General features: G+C 42.0%; 1 protein-coding gene across 3 annotated transcripts in view; it reads right to left on the reverse strand.

Moving 5' to 3' along the window:
* Positions 1–887: 887 nt before the first annotated feature.
* Positions 888–22426, reverse strand: part of LOC118358888 (cytosolic phospholipase A2-like) — a 47850-nt gene continuing 26311 nt past the window's right edge. For all 3 annotated transcript variants that reach the window (XM_035736872.2, XM_035736871.2, XM_035736873.2), the window contains exons 11-18: positions 21218–21355; positions 20959–21048; positions 20112–20177; positions 15729–15974; positions 5767–5951; positions 3283–3472; positions 1821–1978; positions 888–1255 (exon numbers count right to left, since the gene is read on the reverse strand). In XM_035736872.2, coding sequence (XP_035592765.1) covers positions 1127–1255; positions 1821–1978; positions 3283–3472; positions 5767–5951; positions 15729–15974; positions 20112–20177; positions 20959–21048; positions 21218–21355 — 1202 coding nt within the window. In that variant the 3' untranslated portion in view covers positions 888–1126. The remainder of the gene's footprint in view (positions 1256–1820; positions 1979–3282; positions 3473–5766; positions 5952–15728; positions 15975–20111; positions 20178–20958; positions 21049–21217; positions 21356–22426) is intronic.

Below are 22426 nucleotides of genomic sequence, written 5' to 3' on the forward strand. Positions count from 1 at the left end.
ATCCCGAAGGATTGGAAAGCTGCCAGTCATCCCCCTCTTCAAACTGTTACAGACCTATATCCATCCTGCCCTGCCTATCTAAGGTCTTCGAAAGCCAAGTCAACAAACAGGTCACTGACCATCTCGAATCCCACCGTACCTTCTCCGCTGTGCAATCTGGTTTCCGAGCCGGTCACGTGGTGCACCTCAGCCACGCTCAAGGTACTAAACGATATCATAACCGCCATCGATAAAAGACAGTACTGTGCAGCCGTCTTCATCGACCTTGCCAAGGCTTTCGACTCTGTCAATCACCATATTCTTATCGGCAGACTCAGTAGCCTCGGTTTTTCTGATGACTGCCTTGCCTGGTTCAACAACTACTTTGCAGACAGAGTTCAGTGCGTCAAATCGGAGTGCTGCCTGTGACTGGAACTAATTGCAAAAATCGCTTAAGTTGGAGACTTATCTCCCTCACCAACTTTAAACATCTGCTATCTGAGCAGCTAACCGATCGCTGCAGCTGTACATAGTCCATTGGTAAATAGCCCACCCAATTTACCTACCTCATCCCCATACTGTTTTTATTTATTTACTTTTCTGCTCTTTTGCACACCAATATCTCTACCTGTACATGACCATCTGATCATTTATCACTCCAGTGTTAATCTGCAAAATTGTAATTATTCGCCTACCTCCTCATGCCTTTTGCACACAATGTATATAGACTCATTTTTTCTACTGTGTTATTGACTTGTTAATTGTTTACTCCATGTGTAACTCTGTTCTCTGTTCACACTGCTATGCTTTATCTTGGCCAGGTCGCAGTTGCAAATGAGAACTTGTTCTCAACTAGCCTACCTGGTTAAATGAAGGTGAAATAAAAAATAAAAACAGTACACTTTAACTTGAAATAAATACTTTATGTCGAGAGCATGTCTGCCAAGCTGTCATCAAGGCAAAGGGTGGCTACTTTGAAGAATCTTAGATATATCTTCATTTGTTTAACACTTTTTATTGGTTGCTACATGATTCCATGTGTTATTTAGTAAATAAAAATGTAGAAATAACATTTGACTGGTTCTGTATGTCATTTCGCAAAGTCTTGTCTGATAGCTTGACGTTGCTTCTGCCAGCATTCCGGCTCTCACTTCCGGGCTTTCTCCCGCTTCAGGAACATTTTGTTCTGGATCTCGTTGAGTGAGAGGGACACAGAGCAGCGTGAGGGATTCTCCTTCCTGTACATAATGCTCTCCTTAATTGCCTCTTTTATCACCTAGAGAGGTGGATGGAGTATGTGGAATGGGTTAAACACAGTATTAACCTACACATGTGGTTAGTCAATTGACCGTTAACAAGCAATCATAATGAATTCAAATGTGGTTATAGGTTAGATTTAAAAAAAACAAATCAGCATAGGCCTACACACAGGTGTTTGATGTCCAGGGGACCCATAATTAGTTCTGGCTAACCGAACTCGCCACTATGTGGAGGGTGGTTTGAACAGGAGTCAGGATGCACATTCCCATCTACCACATACAGTACTAATGTCATATTGGAAAACCACTTCAGCCACTGGCATTTTAGTTCTGACCGACTGAACTGACTTTTTGATTCGTGGGATCTTTTTACACACCCACACAAAGTGCTTAAGAATCAATTTGATCTTGATGTTAAAAGCACTTCACGAATGCACCAACCACAGACAAAACTAGTATGGCTCCACATCAACATATTCCTGGCTCTTTAATTAAAGAGCACTTAATTGTTTCAAAAACTGTCTGACCTAACATATTAGAGACGGATGTACAGTAGGCGATGTTGTTGAAGGCTGAACATACCTCGATGTTGTTGAGCGTATTGAACTCCATGAGGTCGTGGAGTTGTGTGAAGGCCTGGTTTGAGTACTGGAAGTTAAACGTGGAGTACGGCGTCTCGGGGTCATCAAAGATGTCAAAGTCAGCCATCTTCTTCTCCTGTTCTGTTTCACGAGGTACTCCTTCAAACACACAGCAAAGGGATGATATTTATTTCAGGATGATAGTGACTATGACTAACTAATAAATGGTCATATACAGCTAATAATAGCCTATATCATATGACTAATTCAGAACTACGGTTGTTTCAGCCCCAACTCCAGTGGATTACGCACTGTCAATCCATTTTAACAATGGCGAAGTCACGTGATGTTTAGTCATCTGTGCCTCACCACCTGGATTCGGTCTTCTGTAGCAAAATTTGAAATCATGTTTTTGACATGGAATACAAGTAGAGACTCAGAGCTACAAAATGGCATATTATACACTGCATTTTTGAGTAACAATGGGATAGTCATTCTGCTTTGAACGTTGATAAACTTGTAAACTCACTTTAGCGAAAATGGCCTTTGAATGTTTTGGTATCTAGTGTAGAGTTCTTCTTTGTTTACACCCATTCAGCATCGTTCACACCCTCTTAAGCTTTAGCTGTACCCATCTAGTTTCACTCTCTGGCCAATGATTTGTTTACCTCTGGATAACATGAAAACAGCCTTACCAGCTCTGCAGGCAACAATTTCACTCATGATACCGGCCATATTCAACGGGGGTTGTACACCTTAGCTTAAGGCATGTAGCTCAAGGCACCCTAGGAATGTAGCTTAAGGCATCCTAAATGAGGGTACACTTGTCTTTGACTATACAGGGGATTAACAGACCAGTGATATAACCTACTCTCTCTCCTACACAGACATAAATATATCAGTGTATGACAACATGTGAGTGGCCCTCGTCATGAGGCCCTAAACACTATAATTCAGTGTGTGAGGCAGCGCAGAGGCCAGGCCAGTGTATATATGTGTTCCTATGGCTGATGATGTTTACCCTGTTTACACACACTGCTCTCCCAGCATAGTGAGAGATTCCCCCCATAGCACCTGGTCACAGATCTGCTCCTTATGGGTTCATAAGTCACCCCACTAGGCAACTTGTAAAATACCAATCCCACACATGGCCCAGTTCTCCACTATAAACACTCAACTTCCGTAGGGGCATATTCCCTATGGATAAACAGTCAGTAAGGTGCCTACTATTATGTATGGGATACATCGGAACAGACCAGACTTGATCGGAATACACTGGAATTGATCAAGGAACCAAAACCAAGATAGGGGAGACCAGTCACTAAAATAACATTAATTATAGCTAAACATAGCTTAATTGAAGAGGAAATCACTTTCAAAACAGGGCTCACATATTTCACATGTACACAAACAACATGTACAGACATACATATGGCATACACTGTACATATACAGTACTTTACCAGGGGCTTTGAACATCCTGAAGTTGATGTTGACCAGGACAAAATGGATGACAGTGGGGCAGTTCCGTTCCCCCTTTATTGGCTTGAAGATGTAGCACTCTTTCAGGCCCTCGCGGTCAAACACCTTGGGGTCGATCTTAGGGAATGGCAGCTTGTTCATCCGGGCCCACTTCTCAGCCAGCAGCAGCTCCTATACACCAAAGACAAGTCAAAAAGTTCACATCTCGATTACTACGGAATAATAAAATGATTGTAACTTTTATCCTAACTCATAACTACTTAATCATCACACAAAATAATCTTCGATGATCAAATGAAATAAACATTTTAAAGCAAAGTACTGGCAGGCAGAGCTTGGCAGTACAATGATCTAACCTGAAGGGTGACCACATTTTGACTAGGCCATTCCAAGACATTTAAATGTTTCCCCTTAAACCACTCGAGTGTCGCTTTAGCAGTATGCTTAGGGTCATTGTCCTGCTGGAAGGTGAACCTCCGTCCCAGTCTCAAATCTCTGGAAGACTGAAACAGGTATCCCTCAAGAATTTCCCTGTATTTAGCACCATCCATCATTCCTTCAATTCTGACCAGTTTCCCAGTCCCTACCGATGAAAAACATCCCCAGAGCATGATGCTAGATGGATAGTGTTCTCGGGGTGATGAGAGGTGTTGGGTTTGTGCCAGATATAGCGTGTCACATCTGACCAGAGCACCTTCTTCCACATGCCTTTTGGCGAATACCAAATGTGTTTGCTTATTTTTTTCTTAAAGCAATGGCTTTTTTTCTGGCCACTCTTCCATAAAGCCCAGTTCTGTGGAGTGTATGGCTTAAAGTGGTCCTATGGACTGATGTTCCAATCTCCGCTGTGGAGCTCTGCAGCTCCTTCAGGGTTATCTTTGGTCTCTTTGTTGCCTCTGATTCATGCCCTCCTTGCCTGGTCTGTGAGTTTTGGTGGGCGGCCCTCTCTTGGCAGGTTTGTTGTGGTGCCATATCCTTTCAATTTTTTTTTATGATGATTTAATGGTGCTCTGTGGGATGTTCAAAGTTTTTGATATGTATTTTTTTAACCCAACCCTGATTTGTACTTCACAACTTTTGGAAACATGTTATATTTTTCATTTCACTTCACCAATTTGGACCATTTTGTGTACGTCCATGACATGAAATCCAAATAAAAATCCATTTAAATTACAGGTTGTACAAAATAGGGAAAATGCCAAGGGGGATGAATACTTTTGCAAGGCACATAGCCTTCCTGTATCATTTTGCACGCTTTTGAGTTTTGGGCTCATTATTATAATTTTTTTTACTATTCAGCTGACCATCCTAAACTCTCATAACAAATTAGGTGGTGTTTTTGGTATAACAGTAACGTTATATCATGTGATTATATTTGGTTCTGTTATGTAGAGTACTAATTATTCATTATGTGATCTTCCTAGACATTGATTCAGCTTTTGATCTAACTTCACAATGCTCCGGCCACACCTGCTCCCGCTGCACTGAGCGAGCAAAGGGAATGTAACACAGTTAAGAAGGGATACTTAAAACAGGATTGAGTGAAGTAGCAGCAAATATGTTGAATAAGAAACTAATGAGCATGGAGAGCCTCAAGTTTGATAAAATTACCTTATATGTTTGAGTTTAATACATCTATTTACTTAAATTTGTAGCTCCTCATCAGAAGAACACTTTTTACAAGTTGTTAGGCCTAACCAGTCCCTCCAGGATTGTGATTTCTGCGGACAAAAATGCTTGATTTTGCAGCAGATTTTCAGAAATTCTGCGAAACATTTTGCGATGTTTTTTTCATGTTAATTTTGAAATTGTCTTGCACGGTTGTTAGCTGTTATTTTTGTTTGCAAATGAGATTGTTGATGGCTGGTGCAATGAACAGAAATCAATCACCCATCATCTTCGCACGTGAATACGCTGACAGGCCAGGGGGAAAAAAAACTTCATTGACGTGTGGTTGGATTGGGCCATTTTCCATGGTAACAGTGCAGTAATTAGTCAAAATTACGAACCCGCTTTTGATTGGACCCTTTAATGCGCTAAAAGTGCGGGAATTGTTCAAAATTGGGAGCTCTCACATAATATGCGCTGATTAGTTGATTTTGCATTGAATTACGCGATCGCAGAATCCTGGAGGGACTGCCTAACTGTCATTTCCAGTTTTAGCTGGAATTTAACCCGAAAAGATTTGAGAAATATGATTGATTGACAATAGGCATATGCGTTGCGCAGAATATCAGATCTCAACAACGATTGGAGAAGTGTTTGACATCACCAGTACCACATCATTATGATATATATGTTTTCATAAGCACAACGTGACCGGAACGTTGAAATGTCGGACTGAAATATGGAACAAAACAACAATTAGTGATGTTTGAATTTGTTGATAAAATGTGGGACATGATTGGTTTCGGGACTCAGGACAAAGGTCCAAATTGTGGGACTGTCCTGCACAATCTACTGACCTTGAAGGGTGGACTGGAGTCACTGGGGCGGGCTGAGAAGTCGAAGGAGATGATGAGGTCGACGCCACGCTGCGGGCGCAGGATGAGGGGGTACGGGAGGTTATAGGTCAGACCACTGTCCACTACGTGGATCTTCTTACTCTTCACGTCCAGTGGCTCGTAGATACCAGCAAACTCATCTGGGTCTGAGAATGTTATGGAATACAATGCAGAATAAATAACAGGTGTTATAGTAGAAATGCGTAAGGGAACGGATGTGTGTGTTGATTGGGTGTGTGTGTGATGGTCATGTTATAACTGTTTCCATATATACACAGTAGATGTCGTCATGGATCCACCTGTACCCAAATACCCGAGATCCGGTCCGAGACCCGAGAGGGTCCGGATACAAAATTCTAAATAATGTCAGGGGTTTGGGTTGGATGTCATATGATATGATTGTCAAGGGTCTCGGGTATGTGTAATTTTAACCGACTTGTCTGGAAGGGCCCATACAGATCCGAACGCCACTGTTGCAGTAGAGAGAGAAATTCTATAATTTTTGCCGCTGCGCTTGCTTTTCACTCGAGTGGACGTGGCGTGTGTAGCTTGTTGTGCTGGCCAATCATAAGTCATCATTGCGGCAATAGGTTACAGTCATAGAGCCTCTGTGTGTGGCAAATGTTAGATGTCTAATCAATGGAAGATGGAATTAAAATTACGGAATTAAAAGTTAAAGGGGAAGGATAGGCTACAACTATCAAGAGCCAACAGCTTGCTTGACAAGTGTCTCTCAGTTTTATGCAGTCGAGACCGATACTACGTAATCATATTTGATAAGTTAACCTAGCTATGGCAGCTATTAGACTACTAAAGCGCAAGTCGGCTTGGTTGGTTGGTTGCTGTCTCTTATGTCTCCCTCCCTCCTGCTTGCCTGTTTCCCACGCTCACAGTATGGCCCCTCCCACGTCTGCTAGAGCGGCACCTCAACCTCTCTCTCCCTCCTCTCACGCTTTATCAGCTATGCTTAATAAAGTAGCTTTAAAAAATGACTTTTCTAGTGCTTCCCTCACCCGGTTTGGACCAAGACTGGATCCAACCAGGTCAATACAGAACAGATCTAGTTGTCCTCGGAACCGTTCTCTATTTCATGCATATCAGTTCCAACTTTTTGGACAAGTGAAGACCTCTAGTACTGTTGTTCCCAAACTGTGGGGCGCGCAAGGGGTGGGCAGGAGGGGGCGCACACTACAATTTATTTTTTAAAGGAACCCAGTCTGGCTTTATACTTACTCTTTAAAGTAGTAATAGTAGAATGTACAAGCTGACATTTCGAAATTGAGTAGTGCATCATCAGCTCCTCAAGGCACATTCGTCTTTGCACACCTTATCAAATTTTATTTGTCACATACACATGGTTAGCAGATGTTAATGCGAGTGTAGCGAAATGCTTGTGCTTCTAGTTCCGACAATGCAGTAATAACCAACAAGTAATCTAACTAACAATTCCAAAACTACTGTCTAATACACAGTGTAAGGGGATAAAGAATATGTACATAAGGATATATGAATGAGTGATGGTACAGAGCAGCATAGGCAAAATACAGTAGATGGTATCGAGTACAATATATACATATGAGATGAGTACGTAAACAAAGTGGCATAGTTAAAGTGGCTAATGATACATGTATTACATAAGGATGCAGTCGATGATATAGAATACAGTATATACGTATGCATATGAGATGAATAATGTAGGGTAAGTAACATTATAGAAGGTAGCATTGTTTAAAGTGGCTAGTGATATATTTACATCATTTCCCATCAATTCCCATTATTAAAGTGGCTGGAGTTGAGTCAGTGTCAGTGTGTTGGCAGCAGCCACTCAATGTTAGTGGTGGCTGTTTAACAGTCTGATGGCCTTGAGATAGAAGCTGTTTTTCAGTCTCTCGGTCCCAGCTTTGATGCACCTGTACTGACCTCGTCTTCTGGATGATAGCGGGGTGAACAGGCAGTGCCTCGGGTGGTTGATGTCCTTGATGATCTTTATGGCCTTCCTGTAACATCGGGTGGTGTAGGTGTCCTGGAGGGCAGGTAGTTTGCCCCCGGTGATGCGTTGTGCAGACCTCTCAACCCTCTGGAGGTTGAGGGCGGAGCAGTTGCCGTACCAGGCGGTGATACAGCCCGCCAGGATGCTCTCGATTGTGCATCTGTAGAAGTTTGTGAGTGCTTTAGGTGACAAGCCGAATTTCTTCAGCCTCCTGAGGTTGAAGAGGCGCTGCTGCGCCTTCTTCACGATGCTGTCTGTGTGAGTGGACCAATTCAGTTTGTCTGTGATGTGTATGCCGAGGAACTTAAAACTTGCTACCCTCTCCACTACTGTTCCATCGATGTGGATAGGGGGGTGTTCCCTCTGCTGTTTCCTGAAGTTCACAATCATCTCCTTAGTTTTGTTGACGTTGAGTGTGAGGTTATTTTCCTGACACCACACTCCGAGGGCCCTCACCTCCTCCCTGTAGGCCGTCTCGTCGTTGTTGGTAATCAAGCCTACCACTGTTGTGTCGTCCGCAAACTTGATGATTGAGTTGGAGGCGTGCGTGGCCACGCAGTCGTGGGTGAACAGGGAGTACAGGAGAGGGCTCAGAACGCACCCTTGTGGGGCCCCAGTGTTGAGGATCAGCGGGGAGGAGATGTTGTTGCCTACCCTCACCACCTGGGGGCGGCCCGTCAGGAAGTCCAGTACCCAGTTGCACAGGGCGGGGTCGAGACCCAGGGTCTTGAGCTTGATGACGAGCTTGGAGGGTACTATGGTGTTAGACACCTTAGAGAGCTATTTATAATTTGTCAGAAATGTCCTGATCAACTAGCCCATGTCAGCTAACTAAAAGAATTAGAACCTAACAGTTGGCGCTGAGAGCAGGGTTCACCACGATTTGTAGTCAAACCAGAGAGTCCAGATCAGTGGAGCAGGAGCTGGCAACAAACAACGTACGCACAGTTCCCACACCGGTTATCCACTCATTTTGACATCTTGGGGAGATGAGAAAACGTAGGCTGAACAATTATAGGATATGGACCTAGAGAGCCTGAGTTTATTCGGTAGGCCCATTGTGTAACAACCGGTTGTAAATATCTGGTGGAGGGTAGGTTCCTTAAGGATAGGTCCTGGGTGGAGGTTTTCCTCTGCAAGATCCAGGTACAAATCAGGTTTAGGGCAGGATCCATAAGGATAGGTTCCGAGTGGAGGTTTTCCTCTGCAAGACCTAGGAGTGACAATAGTAAGTCGCTCTGGATAAGAGCGTCTGCTAAATGACTTAAATGTAATGTAAATGGGTAGGCTCCGTATTAGGATAGGTCCCCAGTGGGGCTATTCCCCTGCGAGATCTGTAAAAGGGACAAAAGTCCCAGCTGCAGTGAGTTTTTGTAAGACGAGAGTTCTAGCAACTAGTGAGTTTTAGAAGATGAGAGTTCTAGAAGCTAGTGAGTAAATTTTTTAAACAAAAAACAAGATATTCAGACACTGTTTGAGTTACATGCAGTAGCAATACAAAGAAAGGTTGGTTTATGCCCTATGAGGAGGGGGAACCATGAAAGTTTATTTGGAAATTAGGAAGACAAGGATGAATAATTTTGGTAACGTATGTTATCAACAACATTGATTTTTGTGGTGCAATATTGGAATCTGTATTCTCCAGTAATACATTTGCAGACGCTATAGTATTGGTACTAATATAAGGTATTAAGTGCCATGACCAATTAATTAGGTACAAAAACCATAACTATTCTCCAGGGAAGTGGGTTGCGCTACCGTGGAAAATAGTTAATTTGTGTGTATTATAGATGGGAGTTAAGAAATTGAAAACACCCTAAACACAAATGGGAGAGGTTGGGGAATAATAACTATTGATATGGTGACAGATGGCCCCGATTCTCCAAGCGGAGCTAGAGGAGTTTAACCTGTTGCGACGAGCAATCCCGTATCCGGGATCTTAAGTATAGCCTCAAGCTCATTAGCGTAACGCAACGTTAACTATTCATGAAAATCGCAAATGAAATGAAATAAATATATTGGCTCTCAAGCTTAGCCTTTTGTTAACAACACTGTCATCTCAGATTTTCAAAATATGCTTTTCAACCATAGCAAAACAAGCATTTGTGTAAGAGTATTGATAGCTAGCATATCATTAAGCCTAGCATTCAACAGGCAACATTTTCACAAAAACAAGAAAAGCTTTCAAATAAAATAATTTACCTTTGAAGAACTTCGGATGTTTTCAATGAGGAGACTCTCAGTTAGATAGCAAATGTTCAGTTTTTCCAAAAATATTATTTGTGTAGGAGAAATCGCTCCGTTTTGTTCATCACGTTTGGCTGAGAAAACCCCCCGAAAATTCAGTCATTAAAACGCAAACTTTTTTCCAAATTAACTCCATAATATCGACAGAAACATGGCAAACGTTGTTTAGAATCAATCCTCAAGGTGTTTTTCACATATCTATTTGATGATAAGTCACTCGTGGCAGTTTAGTTTCTCCTCTCTTCAAAATGGAAACATGCACGCACCTGGAGATTTACGCAATAGTTTTGACGGAGGACACAGAGCGGACACCTGGTAAATGTAGTCTCTTATGGTCAATCTTCCAATGATATGCCTACAAATACATCACAATGCTGCAGACACCTTGGGGAAACGACAGAAAGTGTAGGCCCATTCCTTGCGCATTCACAGCCATATAAGGAGACATTGGAACAAAGCGCCTCCAAAATCTGGGGCATTTCCTGTTTGAAATGTAATCTTGGTTTCGCCTGTAGCATCAGTTCTGTGGCACTCACAGATAATATCTTTGCAGATTTGGAAACGTCAGAGTGTTTCTTTCCAAAGCTGTCAATTATATGCATAGTCAAAGCATCTTTTCGTGACAAAATATCTTGTTTAAAACGGGAACGTTTTTCATCCAAAAATGTTAATAGCGCCCCTTAATGCATAACTGGTTATTAATAAAGCCATGGAGGCGTTGAAAGAAGCACACGAGCATTCTACCAATTCGGCTCAAATATGGGGAATTAATAGATGTACTTCGCTACAAAACGACTGGGTACGCGAGTTCATTCATAGAATTTGTACTTTGGCTTTGATGGCAGGTTTGAAACCTGTGATCAAAACGGCAATTGCGGGGGGTTGTGGATGAAATCGAGCGAGATGCTTTGAGAGTGGAATCATAACGCCGCTCACTTCTCAGACGTGCGAGGAATTAATACGGCCACAGTGTAAGTCACTAACAGCGGCTTCAATGGCCAAAGTAAGTCAAAGAAACATAGCGAAAAAAACATCAAAGCATAAGGAGATAGTCCCTCATCTAAAACAGGAAGCTATCAGACTGGAAGAATTAGTGTAGGAATGGAACCTGCTGCATTCGGAGGGAATGCCGCTATGCAAGTGTTTTTTTTCGGTTCGATCTATAGTGGTTCATGCAGTTTATGTGAAGGAAGACATATGAGATCAAGTCGTACCCAACTTTTTAATAGATGCCAGGATCAAATATCACGGACTCCTTATGAGAAATTGGCTAAATTTGCCACAGGAAAAAGTATTTTGGGTTGAAGAATCTAGGCAGAATGCCAGGGGAATGGATTCTAGAGGTAACAAATTTAAATTATCTGGCCAAATACTCAGAAAGCCTAGTTTTTTTTTGATCTCATGAGACATTTTATGTGCTTCTATTATGAAATTGATTTCTAGAATGTACGAAAGGGTGGTGGGGTAACGAGGAATTAGCAAAAGGGTTGAAATGTTTTTATTTATTTTTTAGTTAGTTCATGAACATTGTGGTGCGGTGGTTATGGAGAATAAATAGTACATGCTAAATAAAAGATAAATAAATTATGGAGTAGGCCATAAACAGAGTTCCAGATAACTGAGGCCTGTTCATGTGTGTTTTTGACCTATGGTTTACCACACACACACACCAGCACGCACACACAACTTACAGGTTATGAATATGTGTTAGTGGTGTTGATACTGTGGGATTTATTTTGGATGGGGTCTTTTCAATTCAGTTTTAAATTGGGTATATAGAAGGATGGAAATGTTTGGAAGGTTTTGAAATGGTTTCTGAAGGACAGGGAAAGAAAAGGGAGGGGAAATATTTAATTGTGTCAAATGCCTTGTGTCCTGACTTTCCGGTGAGCCCTGATCAAACTCACTAGAAATGATAGAAACAGGTGGGCTTGAATTATAAAATGAATGAGAAACAGCAGTTTCTACTCTATTTTACCATTACTTCATGAGATACTATTATTTCCTTATGGGGTTATCAAGAGTTGTAATTCTAAGTTGATTAGTTATTCAAATGTGTTTATTTTTTATTTGATTTTTGAACCACGATGTGAATCGTGTTCAAAGGGAAAATTACCAGTTCCCTGGGGTCCTGGTACTTGGGTAAATATACAAATGCACTTTGTTCAATCTGCATATAGAAGGAAAACTATGTTAAATAGGGATGACAGTTACTCCAAATGGATTGTGATATGTGTATTGCCGATTTCCGTTTTGTCTTTGTTTCGATACAAATTTCACCAGATTGGGACTTATGGAGTGTGGGATTCCCCAATGGGTTAGGGTGCTAACTTCCTGATCTGGTAACTCTTCCGAGAGGTTGCCAGTAAAATAAGGGAGTATGAACTAACTTGAAAATGGTTTTAACAGTAACAGTATGTTGCTATGCTCTTTGACATTTGTCGTAGAGATAATGTTATTAAAAACTTCTTTAGGGCTAGGCGTTCCGGTTGAAATTGGAGGGCGAGCAATTCAAAAAAATAATCATAAAAAATATGTATATATTAAGGTTAATGTAATAATTTGTCATATAGTCAATGCTTGTCTGGATTTCCTGAAACAGATATGAATTGAACTAAACTGTTGTTCTGATCTGTCTTTTTTTGAGGTTATCATGGAAGGTGCCGTCAGATCGTGTATTAATGCATGGTAGGAATAATTTGACCACAAACAGTGAACCTGTGTGTGAACCTCAAAACCCCTCCCTGAATGGCTGAAGAAAGAGCGACAAAAGCATTCATGCGACAGTGAATTTTAACACTCCAATCTGAGTCCGAGCCAAACCGGAGTAAGGACAGCAGGAGGGCTGAGAGCCCATGTGGAGTGAGCGTGGAGAGAGAACGGCTCAGGTGAGAGACTTGTGTATGTTGGAGAAACGGATGTATATTAGGATATTGAAATCGGGACATTATCAAGGGCCAATCTAATGTGACAGGCAGGAGTTGCACGTGCCGTTGGGAAGATGAACTGTAAACGATATCTGAAGAAGACGAGCTAGAATGATAAGTGTACATGATCATAAATGTACTGTGGCGAAATCCTGCACGGAGCCTTCACCGTGCGCTGCCACTTTAAGAGCGCATGAGCAGTAAGGAAGGAGGAAATAAAGAGAGCTCGTTCACCTCTTTGGGGAGGGGCTCTTGGGTGGCGCGACAGTTTGATTGTGTGTGCTGTGCTGCAGAAGTTTTGTTTGTTTTCAGCGCGTGTAGTTTATAAAGTATTTGCCTCAATCATCAGTGTGATCGCTCTAGGTCGTGGTTGTTTTCGTTTGGGACCGCGCCCATTATGGATCGCATGGATTAGTAGCAACCTTGTTGCAAAGCTTTAACATACAAACCATCGGACGGTCAGACAGTACACCTGCACGCCTGAAGACCACAGCTAAGATCTCTCTTGTTCTCTTTCCTCTATCTTTCCAGTGCTTTACCCTGCAACAGACCCTCTATTTTTCAAATGCACTTCCCATTGATGTTCATTAGAGCTGGACTATTATTGCCCTGCCAGAAGTAATTGGGTGGACATTTTAGTTAAAAGGGAGGTTGCTTGCAAGTTGTGTATTATGTGAACTGTATTGAGGTGAGGTGTACTAAAGACATGTGGCCGAGAAGATTGTGGACATTTTTAAGGCCTTTGTTGTGTCTATGAACACCCCCCACATTCACACCCTCTGCACTCCTCCACTGGAAGGTAATGCAGATTATTGCAAATCCTCTGTAGATGACTGGGTTCTTTCTTGTATGAAGTTGCTGTTAAATTGCTCTGCCATTATTATTATTATTATTATTGTATGAGGTATTCTTGTTTGGGGTTACCCCTGTGCTGTGATGTGGTTTTATATGGTGTGTATTCTCTTTTCTCTCAACTGGCTATCTGGTAAACAGGCTACACTCTAGGCAGTCTCTTCTGTGATGTGTGTGGCTCTGGTAGTGGTACTCTCTCTATTCTACTATTTTCCTTTCGGCATGGTTAATACCTGCCTGGCGCCCGAACAAAATCTTTCTTTACCCCTCTCTAATAAATACCGCTACAGTACATTCTAACCGGGATGATGTGTCTAGGTTGAGAGGCTTGAATTCGAGTCATAGACACAACGTACACACTAAGGACTGTCATTCTAAATTTGGGTTGGATCATTTATAAAATGTTGTATTTATGATTCGGATACAGCGAGAGAGAGTTGCTATGAAACGGAGGGGTGGGGGCACTGCTCAAATGTATGAGCCCTAGAGAGGCTCTAGAATCCTTATTCCAGTATCCTCCGACAGGGAGGATATAAGTGAACTCATTGAATGATAGCTTGGGTCAACCATGAAGGTTTTGTTTGCTCTCTTTTGTTTTACCATGTCAATCAGAATTTTTATGTTAAATCGCATCGATACATAGAGATTGCTGGATGATACTGTACAATTAATTGCATACAAGGCTCATAGTCTGTGTTTTGCGATAAAACCCAAGAATGAAAATGAAGGAGAGGGCATGGAGACCAGCATAACATGGGTATAGAACGTAAAGGATGGACGGTTCTTTCTCCAGTTTTAGTCCCATCAAGGGTGGTGTGATATTATTAAACAAGTCCATTTTTATTTTTCCTTTTTGAGTCAATATGTTTTTAGGTTTCGTGGAACATAAGAGTGATATTTGTTCTAGAGGAGGGAATGATTTATAAGTCATTTCAAAGTTTATGTAATGTAAAAGTCCCCCCAAAACGGGGGACTTTTAGATTCTGGTTAAACTTGGTACATTGTTTCCCTAGAGACATGATACATCAGGAGTAATACTATAGTATCTGAGGAGTGATCGAGACTGGTTTTTACATCAGAAGTTAAACGGTTATCTGTAGGAGCCAGATGGCTTTGTGATGTGCCGGGTAGAGGTGAGGCAGTTAAGGGAGGGCTATAGGTGATAAGGGTGGAGAGCTTTGGATTAGGCATCATGGGGGTTGAGGTCAGGTCACCTTAAGGGAGGAGGAACACTTTATTACCCCATCACTTTGTCTTCCTGTCGAACCATAACAGATGTCAGGGTTGGAGAGCATCTAAATTGGAGTATATATACTTGTGTTGATGGAAACATGTTTTGTCTGATGCAGCTGTATTGATCCTCTGGGAAGAATAAACTTGGTTAAGCTTCCATAGTGTCTGAGTTTTTTGCTCTGAGAATTAGAACCGCACAACACTATGACAAAATGTGCAGAATTGCAGGAAATAGGCTTTAAACCTGCAAAAATTGTCTCCACCAACAAGAGGGGTGTGAACAGTTTTTGTTATGAACAGTGCTTGTGCCCATAGAAATAGATGTGGCACGTGCACGGGATGTTCCCCGAGTGAAAAAGTTTGGGAACCTATGCTGCAGTGGAGAGGGTCAAAAGCTTCAAGTTCCTCGGCGTGCACATCAGAGGATCTGACTTTCTATTACTACTTGTTATTTTTTTGCTTTTGGCATTTGATTCTTGATGGATTGATCATGTAATGCATTGTTGAGGAGAGTTAGCAAGTAAGCATTTCACTGTACTGTGCACCTGACAAATAAACTTTGATTTGCTTTAACTAGAATCTAACAACGGTCATAGACCTGACATATATCTGGAATCTGGTACCTAGAATGTGTTACATCTAGAACTCCTAGATCTGCAGATTTGACATCTGACCTGTGACGGCGTCAACCTCATCCTCGAAGGAAGCGCAGGAGTTCTGGTGCATAAAGTCTCCGAAGGTAGAGAAGGGCATGTTGGTGTTGAGGTTGAGGCCTAGCATGAAGTTATGGACCTTCCCCGCCCGCCCCTCTCGCGTGTTGAGCAAGGAGTCGCCGCTGAAGAGGGAGGTGATCATTCGCTGGACCCAGCTGTTCTGGGCGGTTCCGTACTCATCTTCCGCCCCTGGGTTCTCCTTGCCTCCTGGAGAGGGGAGAGATGGAGGAAAAAGAAGGGAGGCAAGGGAGAGAGAAGGGGACAATGTTGATAAAGAGAGGCCACATGGGATGTACAGTAGGATTGCAGAATGCATTTGGTGGCTAGAGGTGCTTGATAGGGTTTGATCTTAAATGCACAGTTCCTCGAGGGTCACAGTTTAATTGATCAATCGTTTCGTCTACACGCCCAGGTATAAAAACATTATATACAGTGCATTCGGAAAGTATCAGACCCCTTGACTTTTTCCAGATTTTTGTTACATATCACATTTACAAAAGTATTCAGACCCTTTACTCATGACTTTGTTGAAGCACAGCCTCTTGGGTATGACGCTACAAGCTTGGCACACCTGGATTTGGGGAGTTTCTCCCATTCTTTTCTGCACATCCTCTCAAGCTCTGTCAGGTTGGATGGGGAGCGTCGTTGCATAGCTATTCTCAGGTCTCTCCAGAGATGTTCGATCCAGTTCAAGTCTGGCTAGGCCACACAAGGACAATCAGAAACCTGTCTCGAAGCAACTTCTGCGTTGTCTTGGCTGTGTGCTTAGGATCGTTGTTCTGTTGGAAGGTGAACCTTCTCCCAAGTCTCAGGTCCTGAGCGCTCTGGAGCAGGTTTTCATCAAGGATCTCTCTGTACTTTACTCAGTTAAACTTTCCCTCGATCCTGACTAAAACACCCAGTCCCTTGCGCTGAAGAATATCCCCACAGCATGATGCTGCCACCACCATGCTTCACTGTAGGGATGGTGCCATGTTTTCCCCAGCCGTGATGCTTGGTATTCAGGCCAAAGGGTTCGATCTTTGTTTCATCAGACCAGAGAATCTTGTTTCTCATGGTCTGAGAGTCCTTTAGATGCCTTTTGGCAAACTGTCATGTGCCTTTTACTGAAGAGTTGCTAAGGTCTGGCCATTCTACCGCAAAGGCCTGATTAGTTAAGTGAGTTAATAGCACCGGAGGGGAGTTAATGGCATGTTGTTTGTAACACATTTTTTCACTTATTTGGTACATCATGTTGCTGCTGTCGTCTCTTATGACCAAAAATAACTTCTGTACATCAGAACAGCGATTATTCACCTCGAACTGGACAAAGATTTTTTATTTTAACGAGTCCAACGTGAAGGATATACTGCTTTCTCGGGAATGGGCCCACCTCCCTGCCATTGTCGGAAAAAAAGACAGAGAAAAAGGGGGCGGCGGTCAGGCTTCATTCTGAGAATTCGTAGGCGCGTGACTAAACTTCCACTACCATCCGCTCTATTGACCATTGTGCAATCATTGGAAAACTAAATGGATGATATATGGTCAAGACTATCCTACCAACGGGACATTAACAACGGTAATATCTTGGTCGTTTGATAAGGAAATGTACTTTAGAATGGATCTTTCACAAGTACCACCTGGTGGTTATTGGTCAAGGTTACTAGAATAGATACTTTAGAGTTATCTATCATGGTGAAAGGAGATTGTTCTTCTCGCTCTTCTTCGGTCGAGTTTCCTAGACTATTTTACATATACAGTTGCAGACTGTGAATGTGTAGTCTTTAGTTTTGTAGATTTCTTAACCATTCATGACTTCAGGTTCACACCATCCGCCTGCTTGGTCTCTATTTAAATTGCCAACCATTTCAACATGTAGCTACAGCTCCAAGCTCTCTGGTCTATAGAGTAGAAGCCATTTCAAAGTGGGGACTCCCGTCCCTGCATTTTCTTGACTAAATGTACATTTTGTCACAAGTGCTATTTAAGCACTCGTGGAAACAGGGGCGTTACATTCTTTTGTCGTAATGTGTGCTCACGTGGGTGTGAGCATTCTGCAGCAATATATGCCATACCATCTGGTTTGCGCTTAGTGGGACTATCATTTGTTTTTCAACAGGACAATTATCCAAAACACACCTCCAGGCTGTGCAAGGGCTATTTGACCAAGAAGGAGAGTGACAATGATGCAACAGATGACCTGGCCTCCACAATCACCCAACCTGATTTAGGATGAGCTGGACCGCAGAGTAAAGGAAAAGAAGCCAACAAGTGCTCAGCATATGTGGGAACTCCTTCAAGACTGTCCGATGATCATTCCAGGTGAGCTGGTAAATAACAAGAGTGTGCAAAGCTGTCATCAAGGCAAAGGGTGGCTACTTTGAAGAATTTTAAATATAAAATATATTTAGATTTGTTTAACCATTTTGTTTGGTTACTACATGATTCCATATGTGGTATTTCATAGTTTATGTCTTCACTATTATTTTACAATGTAGAACATATTGAAAATAAAGAAAAAGCCTTGAATGAGTAGGTGTGTCCAAACCTTTGACTGTGTTAGGTTGTAATTATCAGAGTAAGAATTTGACGGACACTATGAAAGCTTAAACCAAGTTTATTCTTCCCAAGGAATCGAACAGCTGAACCGACAAAATGTTTCCAATAGCGGTGGTATATGTATCCCACTTTGGGTGGTCTCCTCCTTCTCGCTAAACATTGTATCTTTATTGCTAGGCAGGAAACTAAGTGATACGGGCAATAACGTTTTCCTTCTCCCTTAACGTGACCCGACCTTGGCACCCTTCATCACTAATACATGACTCTCTTCCCTTATCAATGCCTGCCACGTATGATCGTTTTCCCAACACTCACTACATTCTAAGCTTAATTGCACCCACCATATACCTTCCCCCTACAGTTGACCATTAAATCCACTTCAATGACTGTAGATGAAGGGGAGGAGATAGATTAAATAAGGATTTTTAAGCCATGAGGCAATTGAGACATGGTTTGGGTATGTTTACCATTGAGAGGGTGAATGGGCAATACAAAATATTTAAGTGGCTTTGAATGGGGTATGGTAGTAGGTGCCAGGCGCACCGGTTTGTGTCAAGAACTGCAATGCTACTGGGTTTTTCACACTCAACAGTTTCCCATGTGTATCAAGAATATGCCAAGGACATCCAGCCAAATTGACACAACTGTGGGAAGCATTGGGCCAGCATCCCTGTGGAATGCTTTTGACATCTTGCTTTGATGAATTGAGGCTGTTCTGAGGGCACAAAGGGGGAGGGGTGCAACTCGATATTAGGAAGGTGTCCTTAATGTTTTTAACACTCAGTGTATATAAGTTGTTTGTCATGAAAGATGGTCTCTCTAGTTCTATCGATCTTTGAGTGATTAGGGAAAAAAAAAAGAAGTGTTACTTTCGTCCCGGTTTTTCCGTACTTGCACATGGAAAAAACAAATAGTGTTACTTTCGTCCCAGTTCTTCCCTACATGCACGACTAGGGTTGGGCGATACTACCATAGCATCGTCTATCGACGATAATTGACTGCCGTCGCTGACAACATTGTGATGTGACAGATAATGGTTTAGCCTATTTTAACTATATAGCCAACTATACAGAACGAGAGGAATATAGAAAGAGAGGAATGCAAGAGAGGACTATAGGCCAGACAGAGCAGAGAATTCCACCAAAGAAGCACAATGTCCAGTCAGAAAATAGCCTATTGTTTCTCTCTCTGTCAGATGCATGGGCATTAGGCAATAGCCTAAACCCAATTTTGTTTTATAATGGACACTCCTTTAACTATCTAGTGTCAAGCCGTTTAAAGTAATGTAGCCTATATTCCCTTCGATAGGCTATGAATATGACTGAAGGCTACACATACATGTCTTTCTCCCAATCAAACAAGAAATAGAACAGTGTTCCATCTTCAAAAGGTTATTCGAATAGCCTTAAAAACGCCAGGTACTCGAGCATGTCGTGATATTAAAAAAAAAAACAAGAATGAAAGTCTATAGCCTCAGCCTAGGCATATGCTATTCTCAATCACAGCTTTATGAGAGATAGAACAAACGATGTGATTTATTTTCTATTATTTTTACGAGGCAAATAAAGCTATTATTATCCAGTTCTGAAGATGATCGACTGCTTCTATCCAGCCCATGGTGTAGCCCATTAACCTAGCTCACTATGTTGAGAGAGCCTGTTCCTCATCAGACAGTCACTGCAGCGTTAAGGCTGCGACTTCCCCTGGACAGTTTGAATGTGTTAAAATAATGTAGACCACACAATTATTCAGGTTTCTGTGCATTTCGTATGAATCATTATGCACCATTGATATTGCACTTCTCACCTTTCCGAGGCCTCTCGTCATTATCTAGTCCGTCCTCCCCCACAATGTGTTGAGGCTTTAACTGTTCTGCAGGAAAAGACAAGGACATCTTCTTTAAATCACACTTTCACTCAATATCCAAGTCTTCACTCCATCTCAAACAGAGGTTATCATAGCATGACATGTATCGCTTACATTAGGCTGTCCAATTAACTTTCAATTGTTTAGGCCCTACCTTTTTATAAACTCATTTGCAACAATGGCTTACATAGCAAACACAAAACAATTGGCATTTACTGGAATGGGTGTAGGTGTACCTGCTTGCAGATGCAGCGAGTGCAACATGTGCAACACACGCGCAAAGGTCAAATCAAACGCCCACAGCCCATAAAACAAACTTAAAAAAGCAGTTCTAAATAATGACAGGAAGCTGAACATTATCTTTGTTTGGACCAAAAGGGAATCACACTCACATCTGTGAGCTGGCATCACATTCATCTATCTGCGTTCACAAAGAGTCAGGCGTACCGTACGTAATCAAAATAAAACAGACTACAATGGGAGGTGCAGTTGGCTTGTGTTGTGCAGAGCAGATCCAACACATTGGATTGGGACTATGGGCTAACACAACACATAGGAACTAAGCCTTTGGGCTAAGCGCAGTCATTGTCTTCAGGTCTATATGCTGCAATGTATGAGATTCACTGTGAGTAGATACAAGACAAGTGTGTGTGCTGTACTAACTGTAGAGGAGACCATGATGTGGTACTTTATCTGTACAGGGTGCATCACTTCATTTGAGTCAGAGATCAGACCAGAGGTCAGGGTTAGGATTGGGGTTATAAGACAAGCGTGTGTGGTTTCTTACCGAGCTCTTCCTCCATGGTGCTCCCCCCGACAGTGTCTTTGACACCCAGCACTCTGTTGAAGAGGATGGAGAAGGCACTCCCCCAAACCCCTGGAGAGCGATAAACCCACTAGATCAACATCATGTGATGACTTATGAATATCATGTTTGATGATAGCTTATCATGTGAAGAATCTCTTCAGGAAGTCCTATGCAGAAGTGCCAGCAATATTCTGTTGTTTGTGTATGTATGTGTGTGTCTATGTGTGGGGTTTCTTACCCATAAGGAAATGTAGTGGGTTCTCTTCATACTGCTTCACAGTGATTCCCATGAAGAACTTGCTTCCAAAAAGATCAGGGGTCATGAATGTTCCGTACTTTGCCATTCCAATCTCATACGGGCTGAACTCCACCCAGTCTGTCAAAAGAAATGGTTAAATAAAATAACAACATCCATTGATAAAAACCAATCCGTGTATGTAACTAACTAACTCTTTAATTAGGGGAGCACACTGTAAGTGCAATGTAATTGGGAAAATGTGTATGTTTTTGTTATGGAAAAAGGGTAGCTCAGGTTTACAGTAACGGTGCATGCCAGAAGCAACTGTCATTATGACCTCCATTACTGGAACCAGGTGACAGGGGGTATATGCCCTACCTGACTCTAGTGACACAACAACACCCACACATATAATTGTAAGGCACAACACAACACACTGTTCACACACGATAAGTCTGACAAGAGTTCCTCAGAATGACAATACACTATCACCTTTTAGCCTATCATTGGTCCTGGATTAAGGAGTATAATGTTACTACCGTATTGTAAGTTATGTGGTGTTATTTTTTGCCTTTCTCTGGAGTAGTTGTGACAGCGTTACCTTGTCACATCAGAGATAAAAGGTGGGGGATTTACAGTAAAACAAAAAAGTAAATGACTGACCGATTTAATATTCTATTCCAGCTAATCTGTAAAATACACTGGAACACCAACATTAATTTGCATGAATATTATTACAAATATGTTGGTCACAGTACCAATGACTCAGCCTACAGTAATGGACTCAGTCAACCTAACACGGGATTGGTTTCCCCTATGGACTGTTTTGAGGTCCGTTTTACATGTCGTGCCATTATGAGTCAAGTTCAAATTTGAGAAAGATCCTAGATCAGGACTAGGGGCGTACCACTACCACTGACACCTACATAACATTACCCTTCCACATTGTACTACACCTACATAACATTACCCTTCCACATTGTACTACACCTACATAACATTACCCTTCCACATTGTACTACACCTACATAACATTACCCTTCCACATTGTACTACACCTACATAACATTACCCTTCCACATTGTACTACACCTACATAACATTACCCTTCCACATTGTACTACACCTACATAACATTACCCTTCCACATTGTACTACACCTACATAACATTACCCTTCCACATTGTACTACACCTACATAACATTACC

Source organism: Oncorhynchus keta, chromosome 26 (genome assembly GCF_023373465.1).
Source record: "Oncorhynchus keta strain PuntledgeMale-10-30-2019 chromosome 26, Oket_V2, whole genome shotgun sequence".
Classification (NCBI taxonomy): Eukaryota; Metazoa; Chordata; class Actinopteri; order Salmoniformes; family Salmonidae; genus Oncorhynchus; species Oncorhynchus keta.